Genomic DNA, 13044 nt, shown 5'->3' on the forward strand with positions numbered 1-13044 from the left:
TTGTGTCCGAAAGTCCCATAATAAGAAGTTTGTGGGCTCGTCCTGGGCTCGTCCTTCGTCATACGTGGCGAAAAAGAATTAGAGAAGTGTGGTGTAGGGCAACACACGGTTTCGTCTCATCACAACTCTCTCTCTTTCTCTCCTTCTCTCACGAAACTCTCTCGACGGCGATAGAGGTAGACGGCGATCCTCCCCTGATTTGAAGAACCGATCGATTATTTCGCGATCTCGAGACCGATCTATTGTCCGACCGAAAGCTTCTCCGCCGATCACTACAAGAAAACAGCAAGGATACTGAGGGAAAAAATCGTCGGAATTTCGTCGGAATAACGTTATTCCGACGACATACCGACGAAACAAGTCCTCGGAAATAATTCCTCGGAATTTCTTCTTTCCTCGGAAATCCCTCGGAATTTTCCGACGGAATTCCGAGGAAACAAATTTCCGAGGAAATTCCGAGGATCACTAGTTTATCGGAAATCTCCTCGGAATATACCGAGGGAGAACTTCGCCGGGATATTTTCTCGGAAGTTCATCGATCGATGCGTTTTTGGACATATATATATCCATCGATCGATCCGTTTATAAAAAAATGTTCGGAATATACCGAGGGACATCTTCCTCGGAATATTCCGAGGAACATTGATACGCCCAAAACGGGAAGGATGGCTTTGGCCGGGTGTTGGATATGATCCGAGAAGGCAAACGGCACTTCTGGAACTGAGATGGATTGAAAGGATCGTCAAGAGATGCGGAATGGCTCTTGATATACCCAAGATCTAAGGCTAACCACCTAAGAAACGATGAAGGTGTGTTGGCTAACCACCAAACGACACAAAAGATGATTGGCTGACCACCAAATCAACAAGCCGGTTCAAACCGATGAACTAGCTAAGAACTCTCTCTCTCACTCACAAGTTGTTTTGGTCTAGTGGTATAGGAGCTCCAGCTGGAGTGTCCGTTTCTGGGTTCGAATTTTGACCACCGCAGAATTTACATGTGGGCTGCAGCACCCGAAACCGAAGACCGTTACACGGTGAGCCACATGGTGACGTCCTGGCAGCGTCTATGCTCACTTTGGTCTTTAGTCTGTCTGGACAACTTCGGTGGGGCCAGGATACTCGGTTAGCAAAAAAAAATATGTATGATGTTATCCTGTTATGACATACGCATATTAGGGGTTAGATCATGATACGTACATCATAAGAGAAAATATCATAATGGTTTCTCGATCCTTTGAGATTAACAACATCTCCTCTTATGATGTACGTATACATGATAAGAAAAATGATGGCACTTATTTTATAGGGGTTATTTGTGAAATAATAATAAAAAAAAAAGAAATTAATTTTGTGAATAATACTAGTGTTTTTGTTGGTTTTGTCATCCAATTTCTCTATTTTATAAATACTTTTTTGTTGGTTATCGCGCCTTCTTCTCGATCTCTCATTCACTTTTTCTCGTTTGATCGAATGAATGCAAGGAAAAACAATAAAGGTACAGTTACAAAAAAAAAAAAAAAAAAAAAAAAAAAAATAAAAGACTACGTACGCAACAGTAAGAGGAATTCATAGAAAAAAACATTGTTAAACATTTCTACCTAAAAAAACTTTTCTAGCTATCTATTACAAAGTACGAACATATCTCGTACATGGTTTTCATGCTTTGGAGATTTGTATATACTTCCCCCCTGTTCCACAAAGATAAACTTTTGGTATTTTCACACGTATTAAGAAAACACATTAAATTACCATAATAAATGTATCGTTTTTTGTAATTGTCAATTTTCAATAAGTTTTAACCAATAATAATTTAATAAAGTCAATTAATTTTTTTGAAGCGTACAATTTTTTCAAAGAAAACACAAAAATACATCTCTGTGAAATAAACTTTTTTTCTAAAAAATCTGTTTTAATGGAACGGAACGAGTAGTTTTAACTGTCAGACAAAAAGACATCCATTAAGTGTGTGGTGTAATTTGATAGTATAGGAAACACCAACAAAATTTAAGTTACCAATGTTTTAAGTGAACTCTTAACACTTAGAGCATCTTTATCGCTGGGCTCTTAAGTGGGTTGTTATGGTAATTGTAATTAAAGAAAAATCAAAAACATAAAAAAGTTAGAAAGAGAAGTTGCAAAGGTTCTTATTTTGCTACGATAGTAAACGTCTCTAACCCAGTTCTTCCACCTGTCAAGGTATGTGTAGCTTAGACATTTTATTTATATTTAAATTTTTTTGCTTAAACATAATCAACTAAAATAATAATATTTTGTTATTTAGAATAAAATTAAGAGACCTATTTAGAAGATGTAGGATAATGATGCTCTTAAAAGACACAAATTGGAGTACTTTAACAAAAGAAAAGTTTGGAGTAAGAGGGTTGATGAAAAAAGAGTAAAAATATAGTGGAGGGATAGACTTTGAGGCAGTAAATAGTGTGCATCATTATTATGAGTTGGTGCATTTAATACCTTGAAGTGTGCATCTGTTATTCACACGGAATTATAGCAACTCTAATTCCATTTTGTGGGAGTTTGTTCCTTGTTTTCTCGAAATTAAAAGGAAATGATTTATGTGAAAGTTCTTTGTAAACGAAAGTAAAGATATTTGTCAAAGCAAAATTGTCGAGAATATTTAACATACAAAAAAAAATGTCAAGAAGAATAAAGGATAATATGCAGGCCGTGGGAGTAATGAGTGCAACATATAGCATGCCCGGTCCGGAGCACAAACAAAGGAACCGGCTGTTTAGGACATCCCAATTATTTTACAAAAATTTAGTTGTATATAGGATTTTAAAAAAAAATTATACGAAGAACATAAATTTGTATTTTTGAGTAGGACATTACAAGTTTTTTCTAAAAGTTAGACCGGCCCTACATAGGAAAGAAGTTTTAACTCTCATTACTAATCTGTAATGTTTTCAAATTGATTAGTAATATAAACTGGCTATCTCTAGAAAAAAGAGAAGAGATTGACTCTTTTTAAACCCAAAGATTTACCCTTCTTTTAATGAGCCCTAGAGAGTTAATTTAGACGTCTTACCCTTATTAATGCTTTTTACCCTGTGCTTTGGATTCTGTAATCCACTCCCCTCTAGGGGACTAGTAAATGGACCCATCAACTGAAAGTTGTCTTGTACCGTCCGTCGCATGAACCAAAAGTGAGAAAATTGTTAAAAATGTTAATAACTTAATATAATTCGCCATATTGTACTAATAAATATTATGAACAAGACGTTTTCTCCGTTTCTTCGGATGTGTTCCGGATGTGTTCCGTAACTTCGGATTTATTAACGTTACAATTGATAATTTTAATAGTTTTCTTGTTAAGTAACGGTTGTAGTGATCACGGATCAACGTGACGACATCACGTGCATGGTACTCACGCAAGATTTTTCTTTTATTACAACTCACACAATGTATCATGTTTAGTTTGTATACTGATCAATTATTTTTTCTGTCAGATTTCAACGTTTATATAGCTAATTAATATTAAATTTCTAGTCACGCATATGATGAAATTGATTTTCAGTCTCAGATAAAAAATGTAGTGACTATTCGACTTTTAAATTCGATATATAGTGTTTTAAAACCCGACATATAGTTTAGATTCAAATATCTTATTCTGCCCTCGAGAATGAGCTTGGTGCTAACAAAACGAGTACGAGTACCAACTTGGTTGTAAGTCAAAAATGAAGTAAGCTAAACTCGTTATTCGTCCAGCACTATTGTTTTTAAGAAAATACTCATTAAAATTGGTAGAAAAATATGCAGCGGGTAGTGGTAATTATTTTTATTTCTGTTAGCTTTTGTTATATTTTAATTGATATTTTTGGGTCACACTGCATATATTGCCAACGTCATTACGTCAACGTTTATTTATCCGTAAAAAAGCTGAAAAAGAAACGGAAATGGTAGGCGCAAAGGTGAACCCCGTTGAAAAGTTGCTAACTATTTTTGGTGAGAAACCAAACGAAATAAAGAGCTCGAGAAACAAAACTATTCACTGTCGTTTTTACAAACAAAAATGAGTTTATTTTTCCGAGAAAGCCGCAGATATATTTTCTTTTCTCATCTGCTTTCTTTTTGTTATAGTCTCTGTCTTCCTTGATTACCTATTTTATGTAGTCTTTTTAATTAATTCCCAATCCTATCGTCTTCTCTTATTTCATCACAACCCATCTAGGGTTTTACTTTTATGTAGTCTTTTTAACCAATCTGTGTCTCTCTCTCTCTCTCCAATAAATATACTTCCACCTTCCCCCTCTCACATCACTGAACCATTATATTTACAAAACCCTCTTGTGTATCTCTCCATCCTTGTGGTGAATACAAATAGAAGAACGGAAAACAAACTGAATCTTAATTTTTCTGTTCTTTTCCTTTCACGAGGGTTTGGCAAAGAGTTTCTTACAGATTTCTTTGGCATTCTGTCCACCTCCTTTTGTATATAAATGTATGTATATCGGTTGTGTGTGAAAGAAGGAGGTGGTCATACTGCCAGTAGACATCTGTTAGGGTTTCTTTGTAAAACCCTCTTGATATACATATCTTTCAATGTTTGGAATCTGGTAAGCTTGATCTGTCACTTATAGCGATGACAAGCCTCCTCTTGATTCTATCATATCTTTGGTTATGTTGCTCCTTCTTTCTTTGAATTTATACATAAGGTCGTTTTTAATATTGATCCTTGATTATATATAGATATGTTGATCTAGATCATTATATTACATTGATTTTTTTTTTTTGTAAAAGCTTCTGTAACCTTTGGTAATTTTCCTAGCTCCTCTATCGTGTAGAAACGTTGACTAGTGCGATGTTTTGATGTTTCGTCTTCTAGAAAAGGTTAAACACAAAGAAAAAGAGAAGGTCCCAGAATTCCCAAAAGGTAACAGTTTTTTTACTTTGACAACGTAGTAATAGGGAGAAAGGAGAAGCATCTTGTTTTGGAGTCTACGATGTTATTATGATGTTACCTTAGAGCATCAGTATCGGGCGTCCTTATGGACGTCCTTATTAATTTAGGCCCAAAAAGAAAATGAAAAAGGGAGTTAATTGTTAAGGATTGTGTAAGTCCCATAATAGGAAGTTTGTGGGCTCGTCCTGGGCTCGTCCTTCGTCATACGTGGCGAAAAAAGATTGGAGAAGTGCGGTATAGGACAACACACGGTTTCGTCTCATCACAACTCTCTCTCTTTCTCTCCTTCTCTCACGAAACTCTCTCGACGGCGATAAAGGTAGATGGCGATCCTCCCCTGATTTGAAGAGCCGATCGATTATTTCGCGATCTCGAGACCGATATATTGTCCGACCGAAAGCTTCTCCGCCGATTAGAATCAGAAAGGTATGTCTTTCTCTACCCTAAACAAGAATGCGTTAGAGGTTTATGTCGTTGTTTGGTTGTTGTTGTTGTTTGTTGTTATTGCATGATTGAAGGAGATTATAGCCATTGTTAGTTGTGCTTTCTTAGATTGGCCGATGAATTTTGATGAATCATTATAAAATTGTTGATGAAAGAGTAGTTCTTATTGTAATATGGCCGACGAACCTCTGTAGATTCATTTCCAATTAGAGTAGTTGTTATTGTCTTAGCAAATACTCTTTTGCATTGACAATTGTAGGTTATGGTTACTTGTCATGTCAGGGAACTGTAAGTATTAATGGTAAAATGAAGGAAACCAAATACTCTTTTGCATTGCCATGATTGATTGTGAATAGTTGTTACTTAAATGCCTAGTTACAACGATGTGTTCGTAGTTATATTGATTTGTAACTAAACTGCATTGTCATCTCTGATTGTGTAACGAAATCTCTTAATAATTTAATGAAAATGTAACCGAGATCGCTTCACATAGCTTTGTACTTCTTAGTTGGTAATAACTCTTGATTAGACTTAGGTAAATAATGGTTAGGTGGTTGTGAGTTATTATTCCTCCATCAAATGTGAGCTATTAAATCCCAACTTTATGTCAGCTTTGCTAATTATCTCCATACTCTTCTTTCTCTCCTATTACTTGGTATGGCTTCAAGGAAACCTGATATGGATTCAACGAATCCTTATATGGATTCAACGAATCCTTATATGGATTCAACGAATCCATATAGCCAGTATCGTAGTTACGTAGGGCTTCTTAACTCTCAGAATCAACAAACCTTTCCATCTACTGTAAACATTGGAGCCTCACAAATCCCTTCTTTTGGTTCCCAAAAAACTGAGGCTCCTGCTGTAGGTTCAGACACACCAGTGGACCGTCGGGGGAGAAAGACATGGACCCCATCTGATGACGAGGTCCTAATAAGCGCCTGGCTTAATACTTCTATGGACACTGTAGTTGGAAACGACCAAAAGGGAGGAACCTTCTGGCAACGGGTAAGAGATTACTACGAAGCAAGTCGTAATGTTGGTGAGGGTGGTGATGCGAACTCTCATACCCATTGGAAGCAGCGGTGGTCAAAGATCAATGATCAGACCAACAAGTTCGCTGCAGCATACGCTACTGCTGAGAGACAAATCAGTAGTGGACAGAATGAAAACGATGTTCTAAAGTCGGCTCATCAGATCTTCCACTCCGACCACAACACAAAGTTTACACTGGAGCATGCGTGGTGTATCTTGAGGCATGAGCAGAAATGGTTGAGTCTCAACACTGCTGCACAAAAAAGAAAGGCAACTGAGTCCTTTTCGCAAGCTACAAACAACAATGTTGGTGACCAAGAGATGCGGCCCGAAGGTATTAAGGCGGCAAAAGCAAGCAGGAACAGTGGTAAAGGGAAGGCTTATGGAGATTATAAGAGCATGTGGGATCTGAAGATGGAAGATTTGGCACAGAAGGAGAAGCTATCCAAGCTCGCGATTCTTGATACTCTCCTAGCTAAGAAGGAACCACTTAGTGAGAGTGAAGAAGTCGTGAAGAATAAACTCCTTGCCTTGTATTTTTAAACTAAGCATTTGATGTTTGAACTTGTTGTTTTTTTTTAATTTGCTGTTTCAACAACTTGCTTCTGCGGTTTATGAAATAATATTCCTTGTTTTAAATCATGGGAGTTTATTTACTTTGTTCACTGTCATAATGTATGCTTGATGTTATGTGACATACAAAACTTATGTGTGCCATCTTTATTATTGACAGGTTATGGGTTTGGATTATAGCTACACGCAGCCGTCTGATTCGGAGGATTATGGTTTACGGAACTCAACAGACAGTGGAAACAGCTCGACAAAAATGAATATCATGCTAGACCAAGCAGAGATTGAAGCCGCGCAGAATCAGTACCCTCTGCAGCCTGAAGTGGAGTTTGGCTTCCCCAAGGAATGCTACTGTGGCCGCGAGCCGCTTTTAGCTACTTCTTACACAAGAAATGACCCGGGGAGAAGGTTCTACACCTGTGACAACATCGACGACGGAGACTGCCATGTATACAAGTGGTGGGATGTCGCGGTTACAGAGGAGATCAAAGCCTTAGGTACACATTATGCTCAGCTTTCTGATAGGGTAGATTACCTTTCGTTTCTAAGTGACGACGACACCCATATGCGCAAGTTTAAGGATCTGCAGTTTGATTTAGAGCAGAAGTTGTTAAGGGTTGAGAGAATTGGTTGTGACTTAGCGAGAAATACATCTAGGTTATTCAGAATTGCTTGTGTTATGGTTGTTGTCTTAGTGCTAATAGGCATTGGACTAGCTGCTCGTATGTAGGTTTTATGGTTCTTGTTGTAGGTGTTACTCATGTGTTTTTTAAGTGGAACTGAACAAGGATTTACTCATGTGTTTTGTAATATGCACTTCTGAATTCGTATTTTAATATAAACTCTTGTAGTTCTACCTGCTCATTTTGTAATTTTAATGTGATATCGTATTCTATTATCAACCAAACAAGAAAGTATAATTGTTTCTTTCATCACCAACCAATGAAAACGAATCAATCACATGTATCTCCAACACGCTTTTCTTAATAACCCGTGAATACATCCTCCATCAAAAGTCTTTGTTTCTTTCATCACCAACCAAAGAAAAAGTATCACACATCTAAATCATAACCTCACGGACTTTCACACGGGTCTTGTTTCTTTCTCAAATTCATTTCTATAAATATGAGCTTCTCTTGTGTTTACAAATACATAAATCTTTCCTCTCCTTATTTCCTTAACAATTACACTATTTCTCCCTTCTCGATATATTTATAATGGCATCTTCATCCCATTATCATTACCACAAAGATGATGATGATGATATTGATCTTGATACCCCTTTTGAAGATTTTTTTTTATAACTATGCTCCTATTCCAGAACCAAAAGAGAGAAAAAAACGTATTGTGATAGAGAGAAACTGGGAAGAAGACGTATTGTGATAGAGAGAAACCGGGAAGAAGGCCACAACCACCTTTGGAATGATTATTTTATCGAGAATCCAACATACTCTCGCAGTTTATTCCGGCAAGGGTTTCGAATGAACAAATCTTTGTTCCAGCGTATTGTGCATCGTCTCTCCACAGAAATACAGTATTTTCAACAATCAGAAGATGCAACCGGACGGTCGAGTCTAACTCCGCTCCAAAAATGTACCGCAGCAATTCGACAATTGGCATACGGTTGTGCGGCTGATACAGTAGACGAATATGTCCGAATTGGTGAAACAACAGCTCGAAAATGTTTGCACAATTTTGCCGCAGGAATAATCACCTTGTTTGGCGATGAATACCTAAGACGGTCCACACCGGAGGATCTAGAAAGACTACTACATATCGGAGAAGAACGTGGATTTCCGGGGATGATTGGAAGCATCGACTGTATGCATTGGGAGTGGAAGAATTGCCCCACCGCTTGGAAAGGAATGTATTCACGCGGAACTGGAAAACCAACAATTGTGTTGGAGGCCGTAGCTTCCTATGACCTCTGGATATGGCACGCGTTTTTTGGAGCTCCAGGTACTATGAATGATCTTAATATTCTTAATCGATCACTTGTTTTTGATGACGTTATTAACGGCATCGCGCCACAAGTAATCTTCTATGTTAATGGTAATCCATACCATTACGCATATTATCTCACGGATGGTATTTATCCGAAATGGACGACTTTTATTCAATCTATCCGACTCCCGTAAACTCAGAAGCATTCATTATTTGCTCAAACCCAAGAATCAGTTCGAAAAGATGTTGAGCATGCATTCGGAGTCCTGCAAGCTAGATTTGTAGTTGTCAGAAATCCGTCTAAGTTATGGGATAAAGAGAAATTATGAAATATTATGAGAGCATGTATCATACTCCATAATATGATTGTCGAAGATGAACGGTCATCATTCAGTCAGTTTAACAAATTTGAGTTTCAAGAAAGAGAAGAAGTGGATACATATTCCGTCAACATGCCTTCGAATCTCGGCAGTACAATGGATCGTCGAACGAGCCTTCGTAATAAACAAGCCCATGAACAATTAAAAAATGATCTGATTGAAAATATATGAGCTAAATTTGGACATTTTTAATGATTTTAATAAGTTGTTTGTTTCCTTTTATTTCAGAAGTTTGGAAGTTTTTTTTTTATGAAATGTAATAAAATGTTTGTAATTTTCTATTAAATGAATAAATTTATTTTTCTTAATAGTTATTCAACTTAAAATGGTAATATGTTTTATCTTATATATGATATTATTATTTCAAAAAAAAAAAATTACCTAAGGACCAACAAAAAGTCCCACCTATAATCACCATTTTCATTAAAAATCCTTAACAAAGTCCTAATCTACAAATAACAATATAAAACTCTAAGAACTCTCAAATAAGTCCCATTGATAATCATGCTGTAAGGTACTTTTTTTTTTTGACAACGTAACGTACTTTTACTTATATAAATAGTTCTATCATAGCTAGTGGTTTATTTGTATATAAATATAAAAGTGGCAGATATCCTGGAGGAGGCTAATGATTTAAGATAGTGTTCTAAATGTCCATAGAATAAAAAAAATTTGTTTTCTGGTTTTCTAAGTTTTTTTTAAACTTATATATTAATTCAACCCGAGAATCGAGAATTTAGATCCGGTTACAAACAGGTTTTGAACAAAATTTCTAAGATCGAACTATTACAAAACTAGTTTCGCCCGCTCATTAAACCCGGCACATTCTACTAGTCCAGTTTTCCAAATTTCTTAGAATTGGTTACTGTTTTCAACCATCGAGGAGAATCCCGAAAAACTGAAACTCTCTTTGTTGCCTCAGATGCCAGGATTTCTCAGGTCGTCTTTGGAGTAGCTAGCTTCCAATGAACTCCACCGAAATTTTGACTGTCAGTATCTATGAAGCGCTACGGGGAAGGTTCTAGATACTTACCACAACAAGGCATGGCTTGTACGCAACATCACACAACGCTTGAAACCGCCTCCCAACCAAGCAAAGAGCTCGCTATTGCCGCCACCAAATCTTTACACCAAACGGGCCTGACCTCTTTGTCACACACCAACAGAGAGAGGGCGCTAATGACATGCACAAAATTAGCCACGCTACACTATCAATGTAGAATCAAAAGACCCTTCACCGGTACTGGAATGGTAGCTACGACCAAGAGTGACACCGCCACGACCAAGACCAAAGCCGGAACGACTCTTGCTGCCTTCGAGAACCGAAGAACAATAATTGTAACTTGCAAAGTGAACACCGGTGTCAACAGTGAAACAAACAACATAAGCCCAAGAGCCCAAGCTTCAATAGAGATGCGGCTGCAATCTATCAAAGAACTCAAATTGATGACGATGATGTTGCTTCCGGAAAGGCTTGAGGTTTACAAAGAAGAAATTAAATGGCCATAGACGACCGCTTAACCAGTCCACTCAACACTCCCACACGAGTCAGGGTCGGGTCCGGTGCCATCTCCGCCTGCACACCAACACCCGCGGCTCATCTCTGAGCAAATCACCGGAGAAGCCTTAGACTTCGCCGAGAAGGAGAAGAACCCCAACAACACCATTGAAACTCGCAGCACCAATCATGGAAGCCACACGCCACCATCGGACTCGAGCAGCACCGCCGCACCACTGAACCCGAGAAGCAAGCCTTCAACACCACCACGAACTCAGAGATCTAAAGGAGGTAATACAATCCTCTTTCTCTCAGCCATAAAAAGCCGACTCAACTGGCCATAACCCTTACTCTCCACCGCGTCGTGAGACCAGATCTGGTCACACCTCCATCGCAGTCGAGAACCTCGCGAGCGGAACCTAAACGGCAAAGTTATGCCGAACCAGAGCCAACAACAAGACAGTCGAGGAGGAGAAACGACCGTGAAGCAAATACGAAACAGAGAAAGAAGAGGAGCGGTCACCGGCGCCAAACACACGTGCCGCCAAACGCCGGTGAAAGTTTAGATCTGTAGATTTGCGAGAGAGAGAGAAGCGAAGCATTTTTTTTTTATAAAGGGCTCGAAGCGAAGCGTTTTAATTCCTGGTTTTCAAAGTTTGTAGTATACTTGTGTTATTATCATGTACGTATTATGGTTTCATATGTGAAAGGTCAGACTGCTGACCGTTATGGAAACAAAAGGAACGAATAGGAAATGAACGAATATGAATAAAATTGTAAGAATAAAAAAAAAATGGTTGTTTCATCCCATATTTAACAATGAATACCTTTTTTCTTTATTTCTCTGCAATAAAGAATGGTAGAGAATAAGAAAGAAAAATTACTCCTTATGAATGTTGATTTTTTTAGGAATGTTAGAGAATGCATTATTCCTCGTCGTTCTTTAGTCACCATTCATATCCGAAATATTTGAGGTGCCATCTGTTGTTATTATTTTTTTAATCTGTTAATTTTTCTTTCTTTGTGCATAATATATTGATGTATGTTAACCTGAATTTTCTTGCAGATTGCGCATTATAGGAGGTCCAGGTTTCAATTCCCGTTGAAAGTGATTTATTAAACAATTATGTAGACTATGGAAGAAAGACTTACAAGGAATCTTTAACGTAGTGCAAGTAAATCCGGTCAGGCATAGGTTTTCGTAGGATGGCTCAGGTGATGCAGTTAGGCGTAGATACTCATAAGGCATGTAGTATTGTCGGTTGTCGAATCGTCTATATAATTTTTTTTATAATTATAATATCATAATAAATCAGATGTTACAGTTGCTTAATCATTATTGTGAAGGAAACGAAGAAACATCTCTGTGGATGAAAATATGATAGTATATCTGATTAATCGTATTTGATTTATCGTTTAATAAGTGGAACTGTGGAAGATTCCCCGAGGAAGGGTTTCTAGAGTTATTTACATCCTAGGTCAGTTTTTAAGTTTTTATTACACTAAAAGACAATTGTTGCTACTAAGGTAGTTTTTTTTAACCAGATAAAAACTAGAAACTGTTTAGTTTTGTTTTTTTCGTAAGCAAATTAAAAAAAAATTGAAACAAAAAAATTAAAACAATTGAGACAATGGCAGCTAGTGCTCACCGGTCATGGCGTCTCTTGAACCGCGCGGCCACCCACAACGCAACCATCTCCGCTGCGGCCACCCACAACGCTAACCATGCTGCTGCAAAAATGAGGTTGAAGGAAGATGAACTCGAGGCCAACAAGTAAGGTTTTCTTGTTTATGTTTTTTTCTTATTGATTAAGTGATCTTCTTCAATTCTTCTAAAAATTTTAATTTTTTTTTAAGAACTCTTAATTAAGAAACTCCCATTAAACCACTCAAAATGGGAGTTTCTTAACTAGAGTTCTTAAGTCCACTTAAATACATTTATATAATTAAATAATCATTAAGAAACCCAAATGGGTTTCATGGGATAATCATGCTCTAAGAACAAACTCTTATATGAACAAACCATGGTGAGTAACTAGATATTTGTTGTATAAGTATTGAAACTTGAAAATGTATGTTAAACAACTTATTCGGTGTACATGTAATCTTTGTACATGTAATCTAGTTACTCGCCATGGTTTGTTCATATAAGAGTTTGTTCTTAGATATTTGTAGAAAGCTCTAGATTTTGGGTCCTCCGGTGGTTTTCTAAAAAAGTTATAACAGTTCTTTTGACTTGTCATGATCTAA

At 37.3% G+C, this 13044-nt stretch overlaps 2 protein-coding genes across 2 annotated transcripts; both read left to right on the forward strand.

Annotated features, from left to right (window-relative positions):
- Positions 1-6024: 6024 nt before the first annotated feature.
- On the forward strand, positions 6025-6945 carry LOC106344392 (glutathione S-transferase T3-like). Its single transcript, XM_013783781.1, has one exon. The coding sequence runs from the start codon at positions 6025-6027 to the stop codon at positions 6943-6945; it is 921 nt and encodes a 306-aa protein (XP_013639235.1).
- Positions 6946-7138: 193 nt separating this feature from the next.
- On the forward strand, positions 7139-7702 carry LOC106294498 (uncharacterized protein At4g04775-like). Its single transcript, XM_013730062.1, has one exon. It carries the CDS (start codon positions 7139-7141, stop codon positions 7700-7702), a length of 564 nt encoding a protein of 187 aa, XP_013585516.1.
- Positions 7703-13044: the final 5342 nt, after the last annotated feature.

The sequence above is a fragment of the Brassica oleracea genome, chromosome C5 (assembly GCF_000695525.1).
Source record: "Brassica oleracea var. oleracea cultivar TO1000 chromosome C5, BOL, whole genome shotgun sequence".
Classification (NCBI taxonomy): domain Eukaryota; kingdom Viridiplantae; phylum Streptophyta; class Magnoliopsida; order Brassicales; family Brassicaceae; genus Brassica; species Brassica oleracea.

What these genes read in the sequence shown, in the direction of transcription:
- LOC106344392 (XM_013783781.1), top strand. Translation starts at nt 6,025, where the DNA reads ATGGCTTCAAGGAAACCTGATATGGATTCAACGAATCCTTATATGGAT.
- LOC106294498 (XM_013730062.1), top strand. Translation starts at nt 7,139, where the DNA reads ATGGGTTTGGATTATAGCTACACGCAGCCGTCTGATTCGGAGGATTAT.